Source organism: Macrosteles quadrilineatus, unplaced genomic scaffold, assembly GCF_028750875.1.
Source record: "Macrosteles quadrilineatus isolate MER2022 unplaced genomic scaffold, UCM_ALF_1.0 Scaffold_7__1_contigs__length_78375512, whole genome shotgun sequence".
Lineage (NCBI taxonomy): Eukaryota > Metazoa > Arthropoda > Insecta > Hemiptera > Cicadellidae > Macrosteles > Macrosteles quadrilineatus.
Window position 1 is genome coordinate 9637672 of NW_026542600.1, and position 21440 is coordinate 9659111.

The 21440-nt window shown below is 34.8% G+C and overlaps 1 protein-coding gene across 3 annotated transcripts in view; it reads right to left on the bottom strand.

Moving 5' to 3' along the window:
- Positions 1-15182: 15182 nt before the first annotated feature.
- The window catches only part of LOC128998451 (coronin-2B-like), a 55367-nt gene continuing 49109 nt past the window's right edge, over positions 15183-21440 (bottom strand). For all 3 annotated transcript variants that reach the window (XM_054424582.1, XM_054424580.1, XM_054424581.1), the window contains one exon: positions 15183-17612. In XM_054424582.1, the coding sequence (XP_054280557.1) occupies positions 17478-17612 (135 nt within the window). In that variant the 3' untranslated portion in view covers positions 15183-17477. The remainder of the gene's footprint in view (positions 17613-21440) is intronic.

Genomic DNA, 21440 nt, shown 5'->3' on the forward strand with positions numbered 1-21440 from the left:
AACAGTTAGTCATAAAGGGTTATTTTGTCATCTTAAGAGTATTTCTTGAAACCCAAAAGGCGGATCTATATTTATTTGTCAAGCGATTTCAAAACGAAACGTAAATCAATCATCATGAAGGCCCCCTTCACACTGGGCCACCATGGTGGTGACACCGGTGGTGACACCGGTGGCGACACCATGGTGGCTACGTTACATTAGCATTGATTTAAATGGGACATCTTCACACTGAGCTTTGGTGGTGCGTCTGGCCGCGCGACCAGAAGTGCGGTGGCTCGGGGTTGCGATTTTCAAAGACACCAGTCTGGTGGCGCCACCACGTCGCACCATGGTTTCTTATTGGACTGATCACATTGGAGCGACTGGCAGCGCCACCAGTCACTACCAGCGGGCATTACTCAGTATACTAGTTTACTAATCATTTGAAGTTGTTAAGGTAATAAATATGGGGAAACGATTTTAATGATATAACAAAATGTATACTGCACTCTATTTCATTATCATCTTTTCGTCATTGCAATGTATACATTGAGTCAAGGTATTACGGCGTTACATATTAATAAATAAATGGTATATCAACTATGTTTTTATTTAATTTTCCACAACGTTAGTAGCAGTTTCTCTACTGGAGATATGCTGCCCCACAGTCTCGTAGATTGTCCTGATATTTTATCTTTCAGATGTCCCAGAAGCTCATCAAAACTTAAAACACTCATTCTTGAGTAAGTGTGAAACGTGTCAGGGTTATTTTTAAGGTCTTGGTAGTGAATGAAAAAAGTCAAAATGGTACTTATATCTCATAAAAACGGATGAACCAAAAAACCACGTTTTTTTTCTTATGTTTTCACACTTTAAAAAAAAATATATATACGCTAAGCACCTGCCTCTTCGACGTTCAACTGTGAGCTTTGTGGCTGCAGCTGCACTGGTGGCTGAGCTGGTGGTCCATGCGCATTTTGACCGGCCACCAGTGTCACCACCGGTGTCGCCACCATGGTGGCCCAGTGTGAATAGGCCCTAATGCACATCCCATCAGTTATTTTATGTGTATCCCAGTCACACCAACCACATTATTCTATTAATATAAATGATCAACATTTATTTTGCAAGAAGATTCAATATTTCAAAGCAACCATCACTTATAATTTGAAGACAATAATTAAATAATAAATTACACATTAGTTATTTGAAATTAGGAATTAACGCTCTATTTCACAATGAGTATTCTCTAAATGGCCAATACTTTTACAAGAGGCTACAGTAAGTTTAAAGTATATTTAACTATTGTCAATTCCAAGAACAAATGCCAAAATTGCCAGTTTGTTTTGATTTAACCTCAAAATTTGACACGTATGAACATATGATTGCACTACAGCCAAAAAGGTTCATCTTCAAAGATATTCCACCACAACATAACCGCTTCTAGCTAAAAAAATCCAACTGTGGTTCCGTATATTTCCATAATAGCTCAAAAGTAAGTCACTGGTACCTTGAGGGTGTCTACCAACCGGGAATTGTACTTATTTTTGTGCTGGCCATGAAATGTACGGGATTGGTCCTTAAATATGAGACTATGTCCCTAAAAGAATTAGGAAGTTTGCACGGTCAATATAGGTAGGCTACAGTAGTAAAAACTAAAGGAGAACAAACTATATAGCAAATCACTTTGTCAGTGGATCATTCGACTATGTTTTATTTGAGTAAACACTTTTAAACATCTGGACCATATAGATGGATCCCCCCCCCCCTAAGGGGGGACATTTTACTCCCATATCTAAGGTCAATGAGTCATGGCCAGACCAATGTTATCAAGACAGAAGGTATACATCAAATATATGGACCATTCTGAAATTAAATGGGATTTCCGCCCAAGATCTACTAAATACATACCCTTTGTAGAGGTCAAGAATTAATTTAATATAATATACTGCATTATATATATTAATTATTACATTATAACATTTTTATGTACTTTGGTATAATCCGAAAGCCACTTATTTTAGAGGGATTTTTTTCCAGAGACAAAAAAAAATACATAATTGGAAAGAACATACATTTATTGACTTGCTGTCAAAATTTGAAATGATTATGATTGTCAAAGTTTTTTTTGTAAGCCTTTGAGTTCTGCCTCCTAGAAGGCAGCGATGTCAGCAAGGATTGAGTTGAATGCGTCGCGGCCCCTAGCAGCCACATGTATAGGCCTATATGGTTCATGGAGGTTATATCCAACCCCATGGACAACTTTTGCTTTAAAATTAAGCTAATTAGATATTTTTGTAAAAGTTGTTAAGATGGTGTTAAGTCTAGGTATACCTTTTATTAATGATATTTAGAATTTGTTATACTACTACAGTAAAAAAGATCCCAGAATGAATTTCTGTAGACATTTAGCGCGATCGCCAGAGGGAAATTCACCTTGCAGTAGTTAGTACGAATCCTGGGGAGGGCATATGGTAGTGGGGGTATAGCTGATAAGCCGTAATGCAGCATTGGTAAGCGCTTTTTGTGTACGTGCAAGTCAACTTTGTCGGTTACTGTCGGTCGTGTACCACAAACTGAGTGGCACAAACTTGGTAGATTGTCGTAGAGATAACACCATGTTTCGTCACCAGTCACAATTTAATATTAAAAATTTGGACTTGCATTGGCCATATTAATGAGTTCACCAGCCATTAACGTTCGGGTTTCTTTGGGCTAAAGAGACAGCCCATTTTTCTTCATCACCTCTTCTCCATAAGCTTAAATTAACAACTTACGAGTCTCACTAGGTGGTCTTTTAGGTAAAATACAGGACTTAATGTTCACTTAATGTTCGACAATGTAGACTTGCAGGCACAGTACATGAAAAGCGCTTACCAATGCTGCACTATGGCTCGTCAGCTTTACCTCCACTACTTATATGCCATCCCAAGGAGTCGTTCTAACTACTGCAAGGTGAATTTCCCGCTAGCGATCGCGCTAAATGTCTACAGAAATTCATTCCGGAAACCTTTTGACTGTTATGTATAATTAAAAGACTTTATTCATAAATCACTTGTCAGTGTTGTAAAAAACATGGGTAGGGACTTTCCATGGAAGTTACATTTTGAGTACTTCATAGATTTTATCTCAAAATAATAAGGTTTTCATAGTTTTTTAATAATAAGGTGGCAAAAAATTCCACTTAGATTCAGAATGACCCGTTTATAGCATAGAAGGTAGCTCTGCTGCAATCATATTTTGAGCCATTGTTTATTACCCTACATTGGTAACTAAATGGTTAGCTACCACAGATAGACAGCAATTATATTATTGATACATTCTAGGTGCATTTTTTTTTTGTATATCTATCTTCAGTACAATTTTACAATTGTATTAATGCTAGTGTTTTATTTTCAGAGTTTACCGTTTAGAGGTTCTTGAAGTCTTGACAACTGTAAAGAAGGCTTGACAAGTTGAAGGCAAGTGTACCTAGCCAAAAATATTGAAAAATTTATTCAACATACGGATCTTGCTAAATTTAAGTATGTTTTTGGTGTTTGTTTGTGTTTTTTTCCTATTGAACTCAACAACGAAAAGCCACATTCAAACGGAAGATGGCCAAGGACACATAATTCTTCATTTAGAAGAAATCATTCCTACCGATGCTCCAAGTGAACCTGAGACGGATGGATCAGACCTGGATATGTCTAACATGACTCGCTTTGAACTTGAACACCCAATAGAATTTTTGGATTTCATCCTAAATTTGACAAAAGTCGATCACAAAACTTCTCATCATGGGTCTTCAAAAACCGAACATGCTGCCAAGGGAAATCGAACAAACTCTTTTGAAACAGGCCTAGCAATAAGAGAAGAAGAACAACCAGAAAGCTCTTGCAAGACAAATCCTTATGGTAGCGTTTGCACATATCTGTTGCTATTTGCTGGCTCATATTACTTTCAAACGATGTCTCAATCATTTAGTGAAATGTCTTACTTTAGTGAATAGTTTTCACCAACCCATCCAATGTAGTTACAGTGTTTAGTCCCCTGTCCAATGTACATATACAGGCTCCCGTGTGCTCCTTGATGAGGCAGGTGTGTGAGTAGTCTTAATCTCTTTGTTTGACCTTGGAGAAATACAATTTCGATGGTGGCACCCTTGAAAATGGTGCGTTTGAACGCTGTGGGTAAAAAACAAAAATGACCGCCATGGAATTTAACTTTGTGATTTTAAAATGACTGCCATTTTGATAAATACTATTAATAATAAAAGTTACAAAACTTTCTTATTTATCATCCGATTTTCGCAAATAAAGTGACATTTGATTTGTAATTAAAAGGACTTTAAATACTGTGCTGCAAAATTTTGTTTTAATAGCTGTTTTTCATGGAATTTGACTTTAAACATTTAAAATGGTGGCCATTTTTGTTTTTTACCCACAGCGTTCAAACGCGCCATTTTCAAAGAGTGCCACCATCAAAATTGTATTCTCAAAGGTCAAACGAAGAGATTAAGACTAGATTACTCCCACACCTGCCTCATTAAGGAGCCCACAGGAGCCTGTATATGTACATTCGACAGGGGACTAGTTGTTTAATTTTACAAATCTATATTTTTACATGAATAATTTCATAGGGCCATTTTCTTTTTTATTGTTCTTACAAGTAAACATTTCTTCAACATTTTTTTATCTGTCAGTGGGTTTTTAGCAAGTTGTTGTTATTCTTGATTAAAAACTGACAATGTTTAGTAGATGTATCTGTTTTACGGAACCCCACCTTATCAAGTGCCTTTTATTTTTCCATTTAGTTTGTTAAGTATTTTCTTAAGTAATTTATGATAAAAAGTCATGTTTTTCGTTTAGAAGTTTTAGTTTGTTTTGAATACGCTAGATCAATAAAAAGTGCTAATTTATCTATTCTTTTAAAATCTTGTGTTCTAATAATTATTTGAACCCTAAAACAGTTTAGTAGATGTATCTGTTTTACGGAACCCCATCTTATCAAGTGCCTTTTCTTTTTACATTTAGTTTGTTAAGTATTTTCTTAAGTAATTTATGATAAAAGTCATGTTTAAAAAGTGCTATTTTATCTAGTCTTTTAAAACCTTGTTTTCTAATAATTATTTGAACCCTAAAACATCTGGAGGTGCCAGATGCTGTTAGGGTAGTAATAGATGTGTAGCTAATTGTAATTTTTACATACCGGTTGAAATAAAAAAATAAAAAAAAATAAAATTGTTTTATTTCCATGTTTTCCTTTGTTACTGCTTATTCAAGAAAACTCGAGTATGATAACTTAAGTTTTATTAAAAATTGCATTCATTAAAGGCAGAAGATTATTGTACTTATAAGATGCTAGGCCATACTCAAGACTTGTATGGATTTTCATTCAATAATTAGAATTCAAGGTATATTCAAGGATATTCAAGGATATTATTTTAAGAGTAAAGTTGTTTAGTAACTTTTTGCAAGGAGTTCAAATTGTTGCCCTTAAACCTATTTTTAACCAAACCATGAGAAGTGCAGACCCTTTTTTATGTGAAGTTTCTTTTCTATTTATGCTAACCCAACATGTTCTGCGCCTTAAAAAAAGAAAGCTTGAGTTTCCCGATCAGAAAAGTTGTTATTGTAACTAGAAAAATTTGAATGAGACAGGTTGAAAGAGTGGTTGACAAATAATTGTATTGATAAAGTTTTCTTAAAGAATGAAGGATACATAACAAAAACAATTAAATTAATAATAACCTTTACGAAAAAATTGATATCACATTTTATGTCCCTGCAAATAACTCAGGAGAAAATTGTTTATGAGTCATTCAATGTATTTAAAAAATATTACTCTTTTCATTGTAGTGAACAGTAAACATTTTCAAAAATATTGTATATTGTAAACAAGATCTATCTTGGCAAGGTTAAGATTTAAACTGTGTTGAAAGAAATACAATTTCTTTAATAAAATTTAAAAATAATTTACAACGTTAAATGTTTACAAAGTTTGATTACAGTGAGGCAGTACATTTATCATGTTTAATTTTTTTTTTTCTTTTTGCCGAATTCCAGGAAACTTTTTTCTGTTGTCTCGTTGATATGTCTGTGGTTATTTTCTTTGTAAATTTTGTCCCTTGTAGTTGTTTCAGATATTAAAAAGAACCTCAGCTGGTTACAGCATACAGGCAAAACTTACTGAATAATCCATGACAGTACTAACTAAAGAAACGGATATGTAATATGACAATTCCAAGATGTGTAAGACTTTTTCACACAATGAGTCTAGACAATCCAACATTTACTATAGTTATTTTTATACTATAATATTTTAGTATGCCACTTTTATATATTACATTATATGTCTATAATTTCGAACCCACACAGTTTATGACAAACTTAAATGTATATTTAATTCTATTGGCAAATAGTATAAAAATGACAATGTAGGCCTAGTCATAAAATGTGGTTTGAGTAGGACATTCTAATAATTGTAACTAATCTCAACTAAATAGCACAACTTTTAATTATTTATTTACAGGCGGGAAGGCACGCCTGAATATTTCCAGACCTTTTTATAAGAAGTAGAGTACTGTGCTGTATAAATATTGTAGGAAAGGGACTTGGCCCTGAATTCACGGTTCCATGGGTACCCTTGCTTATACTATAGAATAGAAAGAACATAATCCCTTAGTAGATTTCTCATATGGAACAGCTGAAGCCAATTTTATTGTTAGTTCTGTACAGTGCACTGAAGGGGTCATGTTTTGTTTAGAATTTTTACAGTATCTTGCTATTTCAGTCCTATAAACCCCGTTTAACCAAATAATACAATCTGGATCTAATCATTAGTGATAACTGGTCCCCTAGCTATATAACAACACAGTAAAGCACAAATTAAGAAACTAACCCTAATATAATAGGGACAAAATTTTGTCGACACTAGCGCCCAGTGTCACCAATGTACATGAACTAGACATGAAAAAAGAGCTTCAAAATTTACAATGGGATGAGAAGTCTACTTGTGGTAGGTTAGTCCACAGATAATACATACTCCCTTAGTAGATTTCTGATCTCATCCTTATGGAACAGCTGAAGCCAATTTTAGTTCTGTCTGGTGCACTGTAGAGGTCGTGTTTTGTTTCTTTCAGTCATTTAAAACCCCGTTTAACTAAATAAAACACAATCTAATCATAAACAATATAACTCATCCTCTAGTTATACAAGCAAACAGTAAAGCACAAATCACAAAAGTAATTCTAAAATAATAGAAACAAAATGTCGTGGACACTAGCTAACAGTGTCACCTGACATGAACTAGATACGAAAAACAAGCTTCAAAATTTGGGAAGTCCACTTGTTTTGGTTAGTCATTACACTTACTTACGACCAGGTTGAGCATGAGCACTAATTTCAAAATTCCTTTCCCAGCTAAAATGAACCAGGTGATAACAGTAAGAGGAAAAGGTGATGGTTTCCAGTATAAATATGCTCGCTTCCTAGAAAATACAATCTTTAATCTTGTTAAAATCTCTAGTTTAATGGACGAAAATAAATCTTAAATCTTGGGAGGACCTACATAGGCTACCAAATTTCTTAAAAATTTTACCACATGTGTTAATTCCTGGCAATGAAAAAGCAGACAAAGTACAAAAATAGCCAAGACAGCAGCTTACGTTAACTATTTAGACAAGACATAGACACATGCCTTCTTTACACCCACGACACCCATATCAGATTTAAAGTTTGATATAAAACTCATCTTACAAAATACAAGCATAGATAAAATACTACTCAGTCTATGATACAAGCATCAGAGGATTCGATAACAGTATTAAAGGACAATATGTGGTACAACTATACAACCGAAAGTACCGAAAACCTCGTGGTTTTTGTTAATAGGTATCGAGGTAAGTTTTTTGGCATGGGCAATGGCAATATATATTTTCCAAATAATAAAGAAGAGAGAAATCTCCATCAAATGATCTAAGGCCCCGTCCTAGCTGGATGGCAAGAGCGACGCGACCGACAAGAGCGACAATACAAACCTAAGGTAAGTAATGGAAGTGTCCTAGCTGATCAGCAAGAGCGGCATCAGTCACACTACAGGCGCTTCAAGATACAAACATGTTTGTATTTGGTAGCACTAAACCGGAGATGCGACAAAGCGGCATCTACCACAGCTGCCTCAGTCCACAATGCGTTGCCTTGTTGCAGTTGTCGCGCCACTCAGTGTGGACACACATTTTGTCGCTGACTGCAGCGACCATTGGTCGTGTTGCTCTTCCCGTCCAGCTAGGACGGGACGCCTTAGACAGCGCGAAACGCTAGAGCACACCATTGCAGAATGTCCAGCCTGCAATTAGATGATACAATGCTTTTACACAAATTAAAGATAATTTCAGAAATCACCACGAAACCCACATAATGTGGCTACATGGTAGTTTAATCAAGCCAGCTTTTCACAAGCGAAAAAGAGAGAAAGAAAGAATAGGCACTGAAATTTATCAATGCCAATGTCATAAAAATAAATAATAAAACTATAATCTTGGCTATAATAATCTTGACTACTGTATAAACTATAATGGCTGTACCAACAACAGTACTTGTTGCTTGACATAACAAAGGTTGTACTTGATGTCAGTAACAATACTGTTTTTCAAAACAACTGAAGTCAATACAAAAGAACTATTACATTAACAATGATTGACTTATATTTACAGAAGACATTTTTTTGGAGTTCAGTCAAAAAGCTTTATAACTAGTTTTATTTACATTTCCTGGCAGTTTGTTGTATTTCTGAGGAGCAATAAAAGAAAAGCCTTTTTTCGTGTTCTAACTGGACACGAGGCAAGTGCAGCAGGCCATCTTGTCTAGTACTCCTCTCTCTAACATATCTCCTAGTTTTCAGCTTATCTTTCAGATAAGTGGGTCTGCTAGTGTTGGTGACCCTGTGAATAATAGCCACAGTCTCTAACAAACATTCTGTCTGCACAGGCAACATGCCACTTTGCTTTCTGGAGGAAGATATGTGGTCAAATTTTCCCAAATCGTACACAAATCTTAAATCATTGTTTTGCAAATGATTGATCAAATAGTATGTTCAATTGACAGGCTGAAACCAAAGGCAGGCAAAGCATAATTAATGACAGGCAGTCATATTATGTTGTTACCAAAGACTTCACTATTTGTAGTTTTACATCTTCTCTCAGTATTTTCTAAATCTATTGCACACCCTGAGCAAAGTCATGACCTTTTGAACCATTAATTTAACTTGTTTTCAACATTTTAACTCTACGTCAATTGTAAAACCAAGAACCATAAGAGGTGGTCTGGGAGCTCTGTATTAGCGCTAGTCCACGACTAAAACCGGATATTTCCGATATTTTAACCTGCCGCCTCGAAAACGGGTTTGTGAGCTCGGGATCAGTTAGGCGCGCGCCTAACTTGTGCAGGGATAATCTCGCGCCTAAATATTGTTGGTTTGGGAGTCAAGTAGACTTAGGCACCAGCCTAAGAGATAGATGGGTTTGGGAGACCAATTTCAGGACTAAGAGATGTATTTTCATCATAAAAATTAGTGAGTTTAGTCCCCAACTTTATTCCTGCCAGGGGACAGGTCTAAGACGACATCATGCCGGTATTACCTTATGTTCTGCAGTGGCCGTTGCCAACGTCAAAACCTGAATTCCCCGCAATTCCCTGTCCATCTAGCCGCGCTGCAACTTAGTCGCGACTATACTTGATGTACGACCATTTCAACTTAGGCCCGAGTTCCCAAGCCTGGTTATTGGTCCGGTGACTTAAGTTAGGCACGTCTAACACTAGGCGCGTACTAGCTGGGCTCGAGCTCCCAAACCGCCTCTGATTGTCTCAGTAGACTTCAACATCATGTTCTCCAGAATTACGTTGAGATCGTGTTTGTGACTTAAAGAATGCATGCTGCGAGAATTTGTGAAATGTAATAAGGAGCACTTCTCAATATTCAAAGTCAGCCAAGACCCCACTAGAAAAAAACAGGCCATGCTGCAGCACGGGCAGCACAACACTATGTCACAGTGGTGGATAGTTATACTAAACTCTTACCATTAAAATCTTACAAACAACCAGCTTGTTTATTAACCAAAAACATATGGGATTGGCATAGGCAATGATTTTATCAATTAAATATATCCACTAGTGTGACGTCATGGATCCTGCAGCATGGCCTGTTTTTCTAGTGGGGCCTTGAGCCAGTCCATGGTTCTTAGACCACTGAGAAATTTTCATCAAATCATGGTTTATCAACTGTTGTGCTTGCAAACTATCTGTGGGCTTGAAAGAAAAGAGAAGTTGCAAATCATCTGCATACGAAAACAGTGAGCAGTGAGATAATTCTTCATCCATGTTAGCAGTGTAAATATAAACAAAAGAGGTCCCAGTACACTTCCTTGAGGTACTCCACAGTTCTTTGGGAGAGGGTTCGAAGGGACACCATCCACCTTAGTTATCTGAGTCCTATTTACAAGGTAAGATTGAAACCAACATTGAGCTACTTCACCAAACCTATAAAATTTTAACTTGGCCATCAGCAACTCAAAGTCGACCAAATCAAATGCCTGGGAAAAGTCCAAAGCCACTAAAGCACTATCAAGCCTTTCATCCTTTGCTCTGTAAAGCTGGTCCATTATACAGGGTGTTTTTAAAAGAATGCCGTGATTTCAAACGGCCATTGCTCAGGGACTATTCAAGATAATTAAACGATTTAAACGTCAAATTGAAGGGAAAAGAATAAAGTTTTTTTCTCATTCTTTCATACAGTTCGGAATGATTTAATAACATTCAGATTTCATCAATCTTAATGAGCGTAAAACTGGCAAAGTCTGTACGCTTTGGGTGATCGGCATGTTTATCTGATGTCTTAACTGAATTTTCTTCGATACAAAGACTATCTTTTATAGATAACAACATAAAGTGACCAATTTAGGTTTTTTAAACTGAAGACTTCGTCGGGCAATCGATTGTTCGGGCTTATGATGCAGAAATGTCGGATTTCTTCGACTATGTCATCGTTCGTTTTTAGCCGGCCGGGTGAATGTCTTTTCAAAACACTTCGGTGCCACAAAACTCATTAAACCAGCTTCAAGTTTCTTTATCATCAAGTATATTTAAATTTATTTAATTTTGCAATGGATATAACCTATGCGAACTACAGATTACAATCTGTGCCTTCTGTTGCGCCGTAAACGTCGTACTGGCGACTGGCGTCAGGCATATGAGTCACAATAGCGGCCTATCACGCCGAAACTGTTTTACGCAGACCAAGGTCAAAGTTACCTCCCTTGCTGCACGGGAAACAAAACTTAATTATTTTAGCTTCAATTTGACGTATAAAAGGTGTAGTTACCTTGAATAGTATCCAAGCAATTGCCATTTAAAATCCCGGCATTCTTTTAAAAACACCCTGTATTTAACAAAGCTGAAGTGGTGCTAAAACCTCGCCTAGAACCGGATTTGTTTTCAGGTAAAACATGATCTGTAAAAAGCTCATTTTGGCTCACCACTACTTTCCTAAGTAGTTTGGATACAGCCGGAAGAACAGATATTGGTCTGAAATGAGACATAAATATTGGGGTTGCTTTATTTTTGGCAGAGGAAATACCAATGTATTTTTCTAACTCTTTGGAAAGCACCCAGTCACAATTGACAAGTTGACTAGCTTAGTAACCCCCAAACAATAAGGAATCACTGCCTTTAACATTTGAATTGAATGGAAATTCCATCAGTTCCATATGCACTTGTTTTGATATAATTCTTAGATTTCTTTATGTTGTTATCTTTTGCAGGTTTAAAAATAAATTCTGTATAAACTTTGTCACAAATGTTTTGTCTATAATCAATTTTACTTTGAGAAGCCTTGTTTCTAGAGCCCATGCTGACAAAAAATTATTTAAATCATCAGGCAAAAATGAGCAAATTAATTTTTTGATTACCTTTCACTATCCCTCTAATTTGCAAGACCTTCAAAACAAATTTTGAATCCTTAAAAATGTATATTCTCTTTGAAATAAAATCGCTTAGCTTTCCTTATTGCCCCATTTAACAAGTTGCAAAATTTAACTTACATCAAATGGTCGTGTGTGCTCTTTGATTGCAGAAATCTAGATTTAAATTTACGCTTTAACTTTGTCAGGTTTTTAATTTCATCATTTCTCCAGGGGGCCTTGCCCTTTTTCACTCTTTTCGTGAAAAGTGGGGCGCATGAGTCATATATTTCTGCAATCTTAGATGATAATGCCTCTGCGTCAACATCATTCAGCATACTCATACTATTCCAATCAACACTAGCAACCAGCTGACCAACTATCAGTAACCCTTGTTGATTCCTTAATAGCTTGAACAAGACTCATTTCATCAAGCATCTTGTTTATGAACCTTGTGTCACCTTCATGAGTGTCAAAAAGATTTACATTCAAATCTCCAAGCAAGACGACCTCATCGAACTCCATTTTTTTATTGATAAATAAGGCTTGGAACAACGGTCTTAAAAATGCAATATTCAACAATAACTAAATTATTGCTAATAATTAACTAATAACTAACTAATAAACTAACTAATAAATAACTAATAATTGTTGCAATATGCAACATTTGGTGGCTTGTAAACAATACAAACATTAAATAAAATGCTCACTAAGCGAACCGTATCACACATGTATTCCAAACTGATGTCAAAATTTTTCCAAACCAATTTGTTTGAAAGTGAGCCCATTCTTAACGTAAAGTGAAATTCCACCCCACTGGATGGTAGACCATTTGTAAAATCATTTCTATCTTTTCGCCATAGAGAATAACCATTGATATTACAACAGTCGTCGGCCAACATTGGGTTCAACCATGTTTCCGTTACACCTAAATAAAACATCAAAGTCTTCAATTACAGATTTCAATTCTTCAAAACCTAAAGACCTAATAAACCTAAAGAGTGTATGTTGGTGGTAGAAGGTGGTAATACTGAACTTATTAAATACTTAACTTAGTTAAGATAATGTTATGTTTACTTAGTTGTTGGTTAGGTAATGTGTTTTTTTACCTATGTTATATTGCATTTTTTTACCTTACGTTATTGACACTTACCGGTCAAATGTGCCAATATTAGTGATTTATAACGCTTTTCACAATTGTCAAACGCGTTTTTGGGGTGAAAAAGGTGTTTGCCAAAAAAGTGCCAGAGGGAAAAAGTGTTTGAAATGGCCTAAATTATAAGAAAAACACATTAAAAGTTAAAAAAAGTTTTTCAAGGGCAAAAAGTCGTTGATTTCTAGCGCTTTTCTTGATTTTCATACACGATTTTCAGGGAAAAATAGGCGTTTCCCCAAAAGTACTAGAGGAAAAAAGTGCTTAAAATAGCATAATTTTGGTAGAAAAGGTAAAATAAATTCTATATAACATAGTTTAAGTTCAGTATTACTGGAGTTCTTCTTACTTTGGGCCGGTTCAGTACAATGCACTTCCTTGCACACTAAAAGAACTGTTTTTTACAACTATCTTAAGACGCGTCTACAAAATTTGTAATTTAATCTTATTTTGTAAGTCCAGACTTGAGTCAATTTGTAAAACAGTTTTTTTTTGTTAAGTTACCAAAATTTGCTCCTGAATACTCATGACCTTAGGCCTAGTTATTTGATTCATTCGCCTCTACCAAAAATAAAAAATAAAAATACCTCCGCCGCAGCAAACCTGCAGACTAAGTGAATTTCCATTAACCTGGCTGGATTTCTACAAAAATATTTCCTTAAATAACATTAATTTTAATGAGTACCTAGGTTTGATGCCACGCTACAGGGAAGGTATTGAGGTGTGTTTTTTTATTTAAATGTTTATAGCCCAGTATGAAATAAACAAAATTGCCAAATTTGATTAAAATATACCCACAAACAAGCTAACTACAACAGTTAATTTATTCTACCTAAGAATTTTAAAGTTTAAGTTTTTTAATTATCGTAACCGTTAGGCCTACAACAACACTAAAGCAATACGTTTGAATGTACGCATACGATACCACTCTCCTATTATACAACAACAGTGCAGAGCATCTGAACATAGATTCTCTCACCACATGGATGCAAAAAACTGTTGCAAACAAAATGATTTGGCCCTCAACCATACAAAAACTGTTCGCATCAATTTCAGCTGTAAAACAGAGCAAATAGCTGACCTAACAGATGTGAAAACTGTACAGAATTTCAAATTATTAGGAATTACACTAGATGCTGGCCTTACCTGGAACAATAACATCGATGATCTTTGTAAGAAACTCAGCACTGGTGTATACGTAGTGATAAGAATTAGATGAATTGGTGATTTATTATCTATAACAGAATATTGAAGCTGCAGAAAAAAGCCATACGTATACTCGCCAAACTCCAACCCTCAGGCAGCTGCAGGGAAGCTTTCAGATCGCTTGGTATTCTGACTGTTGTAAATCTCTACACCAAAGCATGTAATCGGTGAGTGAGTCTTATCTGCCAAAAAGTACAAATATGACTTCATTCTGCCAGTACATCATACCACCCAGTACGCCAGAAAACCATCCTACAGTGGCCGCAAAGTCTACAATAGCCTACCACCATCACTGAAGGGAAAACCGCTGGAAACACAGCTTCACAAGTGGCTGATAGAAAGACCTGCTTACTCCTTGAATCCGATCTACATCAATAACTTGCACTGAATTTCACAGCATATTGTTTAACACTTAAATTAAAATAACAATTTTTGATAGTCTTCGCTTAAACACTGTTTCTTGCAATTTCACAGTCCATCCAGGTACTAAGCCATAAAAATCCATGTACTAGTTTTAAATTATATTATTGTATGACACCATTGCAGTTTCTTGAGGAAACTACAAATAAAGAATATTTTGATTTATTTTATTTATGCAATTGTTGTGCAAACTACTATTAAGACTGATATTAAAATATAAAACTTTTTAAAGAAAGGTTCAATTAAATAGAAGTTTAGTCAAATATGTCACAATTGATTTCGATAAGTTTTTTCTTCTCTTTGCGTTCTCATCAGTCGTTTAAGAGGAGTATGTAAAACAAATAAATAGCCAGAGAGTAGAGCAAAAGCTTTGCTCGCTTCACTCAAAAATAATATAGTCAACAAAACTGTAGGTTTAACAAACATATTGTTTGTTTATACTTTAATAAATATAGATTTGTGTGAACTATTTCGGAAAGAAAACTCAAATTTGAACTCACAGAAACATTTATTGAAACGTACAAAAACCAAAGTTATAAAGTGAGAATTAAAAGGTGCGGAAAGCTTACAAATTAGCATTTGGTGTTCTATCACTGAGGGTAAATCAGTCAAGATGGAATAATACTTAACATTAATGGTAAATGGCAGTAGATGTAACTAGTACTGCAGGTCATATAACACATCTACATTTATTTGTTCGATAGTCCTTTTAACTTAGTTTTTGATTGTCAGAAACAAACTCCAGTATCAAAGTAAAACTAAGGAATTTTGAAACCGTTTACACAATTTGACGTTAACAATAACGTGTTAACGTGTTAAATTAGTAATCTAAATTAATTGACCATGTTAACATAAAATTGGATGCTAATTTGTTCTTATTTTTCATCCAGACACACGAGTTAAAAATTAATTATGTTTTGTGTACTTTGACAAATTTTTCGGTTGGGAAAACCTCAAATACTTACAAACTATTAAAATTTAGAGCCTGCAGTACAGTTGAAGAGTTTACAACGCAAACAATTAAAATATCGAGAACAGAAAATACACCTAAACAATTACTAAACAGGTAACTTATCAATGACAGTAATTTTAACAGATAGCAAGTAACTTAAAACACCTACCTAACTGAAGGTAATAAGAATGTTTCATGGAAAGTATTATGTAAGAAGTGCTTTTGTTACAATTGCTCCGTTACAAATTTGTGCAGATATTATGTGACTTGTTAGAAAACCCTAAACTATAATGAAAATATTGTCAATACCAATTCCATACTTCAATCCAACAATTTATTATCATTCACTTTGTATTATAGGCTATCAGAATGTATTCCCTGACATGAATCTCGCAAGGTTTGATTAAAACTCTTAAAACTTCTGCATGCTAAAAATACAATGTCCAATCACTTAAAAACATCAAATTACATACCAATTACTTTAAAACCTGTAGTAAAACTAGATCGTTGTATCTTCTATCTTATCAACATTAAAACACACACTTTAAGGTCTGCATATTCAAAATATTGGACTCCATATTCCTACATTAAGCTAAAAATCATAAGTTGTACCTTTACTAAAAGAACTTAAAATACTATCAGTTCTGAGGATGTAAATCCCCGCATACTGTTTAACAGTTAAAATACACCAAATAACAAATAAACTATCTAACTCCCTTTAAAAATAACTTAAAGCTTTTTTTATGAAAATAGAGATACGTCGATGTAGTTCATTTGTTCACAGCTATACTACTCGATAATTCTAAACACAAAACAAGAATAACAAATTGTAACTCAAATTACTTAAGACTTGTGGTACTAATTACTTCTTTAGTACAAACACAAATAAATACAGGCATTATCACTAATACAGACACTTTAAAATAAATGCCAACAAGGAATGCACAAATTAACAAAGGTTGAGTAACCTAAATAATAGGTTGAATGTAAATTAAACTAACACGAATGTTCTCTTGGCTATAAAGTGAAAAGCAGTTTATATTCCTAAACATTGAAAGCAATTTGCTTTGTTGAAAGAACTTGGCTTTAATAAAGCAGCATTGTAAAGCATTGTGATTAAGGGAACAAGTTGAGGAAATTTAGCTTACTTGCTTGGACTAAATGAATATTTTCTATTAAAGTCTCATTAATTCCATTTTAGAATAAAATTGAAAATAATTTCACAAACAAATTTGAAAAATCATTAATTTTGAGTGTAAATACAGTAGGTAAAATGACTGTTCCACAAAACTTTAGAGATTAATGAGGATAAAAAAAAAATTAAAATATTAATTCAAAATTTTGGGACAGCTAGGTAGAACTGATCAAAATTAAGCTTTATGCAATTGAAATTTAAGTCAAAATAATTGTTGGTGATATTCGGGAGGATTTAATTTTTTATTGAAATAAAAATTGACTTCAAAGATGATAGAAGATACTGGTTTATTATATGCAAGCAACCAAAAGTGGAAACCTTTAATTTTTAAAGGTGTTTAAATTAAATACGCATAAGAAGATGTGTTAGTTGCATGTTTTTGAACTAAAATATTTTCATGCAATCCAAAAAAAATCACAATTTCGTTAAACATGACACTAAGGTCCACAATCATGTTTTGTAGGAAATACTCGTTAAATATTTGATCTAATTTAGAACTATTAAGTAATTTTCAAGAGTTCCCTCGCCCTTCCCGAGCACAATGAGACACGTTACGCTTAGAAACAATCTGAAAGCAAAAATCTTAAAGCAATCACATTATAAAGTGCTTTTCACTATCTTGTATGTCTCGAGAAGCTTATTTGTGCTTGCGATGGTGATGCTGCAATTTGGCCACTGCTTGCTCCAAATCCTTGATTTGACGATCTCGAGAAGCGAGCTGCTTTCTCAGGAACCTCAACTCTTCCCTCTGCCGCAAGTAGGCTCGTTGTAACTGCAACATGGACAAAACAATGAAGTCAACCTCTAAAACTTGTTGTTCCAGATAAAAAAAAAAATGAATAAAACGAAACTTCCTCGTCAGTAAAATGACGCTGCTACGGTTTGACGAGACCAGCTTGTCACAAGGCAAAATGGTAGGTGGTGGTATCTGACAACGAAGCAAATACCTAACTATTTTGAACTTTTTCATTCCCTATTGTAGTGAGTGCAACTGAGTATTGTTTTGTCTAAAAACATATTTTCAAACGTGATAACTATGAAAGGTTGATGATACTATAGAAGGTTATGGATCCTTTAAGTTTAGGTGATACAGTATTTAAAGTTATATTTTGGTGATGAAATTATGACTTTTGACTAGCACCAACACTTGCTAAACACCAAAGAGCAAAAAAAAAATGGATAGTTTGGTGCAATTTGGAAAAAAATAGCACAGCAGGATTTAGCAGTAAAAAAATTGCCTTGAAGGGTTGATCTGACTCCAGTCTTTACACCCAAGAAAAAATTTGGGCCCCTAAATGCCTATACACTTCTTCCACGTTCTATACATCGAATTATGATGTCTACAGCAACTATCATAACAAATTAAGGGTTTATTTAGAGTTTAGGGAACCTTACCATGTAATTCTCTGGGATAACCTATCTGTATAATATAAGTATATTATAAACAATAATTAGTGCGTTCTGGGAACACTGACTGGTGCACAGAATGCGTCGTTCTGGGAGACCGGCGAGTTAACCTAGCAGACAGATATTTCCTCATTTTCGGACCGGTGCAAGATTTATGCTCCGGAAAAATTGTACGGTGCATAATACACCGGCCTCTGATTGGTCAGTTTCTTGTACAATAGTATGCAGCTACAACATTGTTGGTCCATCAAAATAATGTTCATCAGTTTGATAGGTTATATTACGTAATAAGTGAATAATTTTCAAATAATTTATACTGTGAGGGTAAGTTTGTTTGATTTAAATATTAAAAAGTATATAGTAGGTGGGTGTGTAAATTATAATCCCGATGTGTACCGTAAACCAGTGACTAATTGTTCTGGGATACCAAGACTTTTGCCCCAGGGCGGTACCGTAATGGTGCACCGGTACATGTTCCCAGAACACACCCAATGATACAGGGGATTTAACTAATGCATAGTAATAATGTTAATATGAACAAGACAATGTTGTCAGCTGACAAAAGATGTTGGTTGTTGACTTAACACATAACAGTTCATGGTATAACAAAATTTGTCAACGGAAAAGATCATTCAGATCGAAATAAGAATAACTTGGTTATCAGAAAAAAATTAACGGTTAACAACTAAAACATTTTCTAGTAAGAAAAAGATAGAAAACATATTCTGTGGTTGTTTGTAAACATCTGGTACTCATCTGAAATATTTAGGACTTTTTCAAGAGACTAACAACCTTCACATTCTCCAATTCGGTGTCTGTCTGGTAAACAAAATTTTGAAATATTCAGGTACAAGGTATTTGTATATTAGACAAGACTAATTATACCTACTATTCTATCATTTTCTGCAATCTACGTACCCCTGGCCATATATACGACTACTTTGGTGGTATCAGGACTTAAAACTTACTTTAGGATTTACTTCAGCTTTTTTTTCAACTGCGCTTGCTACAGCTAAGGGAGTTGTGCTCTGCAATAGGGAATAAAGACAATGCAAATTCATATTTCTAACAATGATTTCAAAACCACGTATAACATGTCAAATCCCATGGAGTTTATGGACAATGTTATCATTTTTCAATTAGATTTACCTCTGTCACAGGAAAGTAAAGCATAGTGAAAATTTACATGTACAAAAAAAAAAAATTGGTCAGTTGACAAAAGATTCTGTTTTGTGGACTTTGCACATCACAGTTCATGGTAAAATTAAATGAATCATTCAGATCAACATAAGAATAACTCAATTATCATTATCAGACAATAATTACTTTTGGTAAAAAATTCAAACATTTTCAATAAGTAAAAAAAAATAAATAAACATTTTAAAATTCTGTGGGTGTCTGTGGACATGGTGCTCAACTGAAATATTCAGCTCTTTTTCAAGAGATCAGTGTGTCTTATTAGCATAATATGGAATTAATTAAGTACAAGGTATTTGTTTGTGATTGACAATCTCTGGTAAAATAATATTGGACAAGACCAGTGAATATCCCTACTAAACTCTCATTTTCTGTACAGTACAACCCTGCTAGTCCGACCTCCACTAGTCCAACTCATTGCTTAATCCGACCTTGCTATCGCCTATTGGTGACCATGTTATCGCGGTAGTATTGTGACTATTTGCCTTCGTCCTGTGGAGCAGATGACCAATGTCTTCGTAGTGGAAACATAATCATTTTTTGAGATCACTGAAACATTTATTGTCTTCCTCCACGATCGTGGTAAAATATTCATTGTCTCTTACTATCATGGGAACATTATCATCGTCTTTTGTGATTGTGAAGGAATACAGGGTGCACCAAAATAACCTACCTAAATAACCTAAAATAATGACGGTTTTTAATACTGAATAACTCAAGAACAAAATACAATTTTATGTATTAAATAATGTTATATTGTTCACACTACTATGCCATTTTAATTTATGAAAAATTATATCACTTAGGTGATGACCATCTCCTAAATGTAGGCTTCCCATATTTTTTGCATATTTGCAGTCACCTTCGCCTGAGAAATAGTAGCAATCTCTTCCCGGATACACTGCTTGAGTTCAGGGATGGAGGTTTCAAAACAAACGCTTTGCTTTTTAAATATCCCCACAGCCAACAGTCACACAAAATTAAGTCTGCGGTTCGAGCTGACCACAGCACATCACCAAACCAAGAGATTACTTTACCGGGAAAGAGTTCACACAAAACTGTCATTGAATAATTGGCTGTGTGACATGTTGCGCCGTCCTGTTGAAACCATGTGTTGGTCATGTCTATCCCTCTTAACATTCACAGTTGTGGAACCAAAAACCCCATCAGCGTTTCCACATAATGTTCCAGGTTTACAGTAACGGTGTAAACCGTGTCCTGTGTAAAATCCTGGTCATACTACCCGTTGTATGAACATCATCACCGTCTTTAGTGATCGTGGCACAATATTAAACACCTTCCGAACTCGCGTGGACATCATCATCATCTCCAACAATCACGGAAACTTTATCATTTTTAGGATTCTATTGAATTGTGGTAAACACCTGAATATATCCTGCCGTGAAGGAACATTATTGACGTCTCCCGCGATCATTACAGTTTTCAAATATCATATCTCCCACGATCATTACAGTTTTTCGAACATTTCCTGCGATCACAGAAATATCATCATCGTCTCTCAGGACCATGTCAAAATACAGTAGAACCCCTCATATCCGGCCACCACGGGACCAAGCCCTTGGCCGGATAACGATTTGGCCGGATAAACCAACCTACTATGAAAATGACAATTCATACCTATCATATATAGGTAATCAATATATGCAATCAAAAGTATCATTTAATTCTGTTCTGGGATCATTTTTAGAAAAATAAACATGTTTGTAAAAAGAAAAAAATATTTGTAGGTTAAAGTCATTAAGTAATGAATGTACAAATATTATGATTTCAGGTAACAAAACCTATTAAATGGAGGTAAAAATGACAATAAATTGTACTTGAAGATCATTAGGACTTAAATGGTACTTGCATTTCTACTCAACATTCTTATCCATTTTGTGAAATACAAAAATTAATGTACTGTACTGTACTAACCCCACTTTGGAAATAATCAACCATCAGAGGTTAGGCCTATTAGCTCAACTGATAGTGGCTC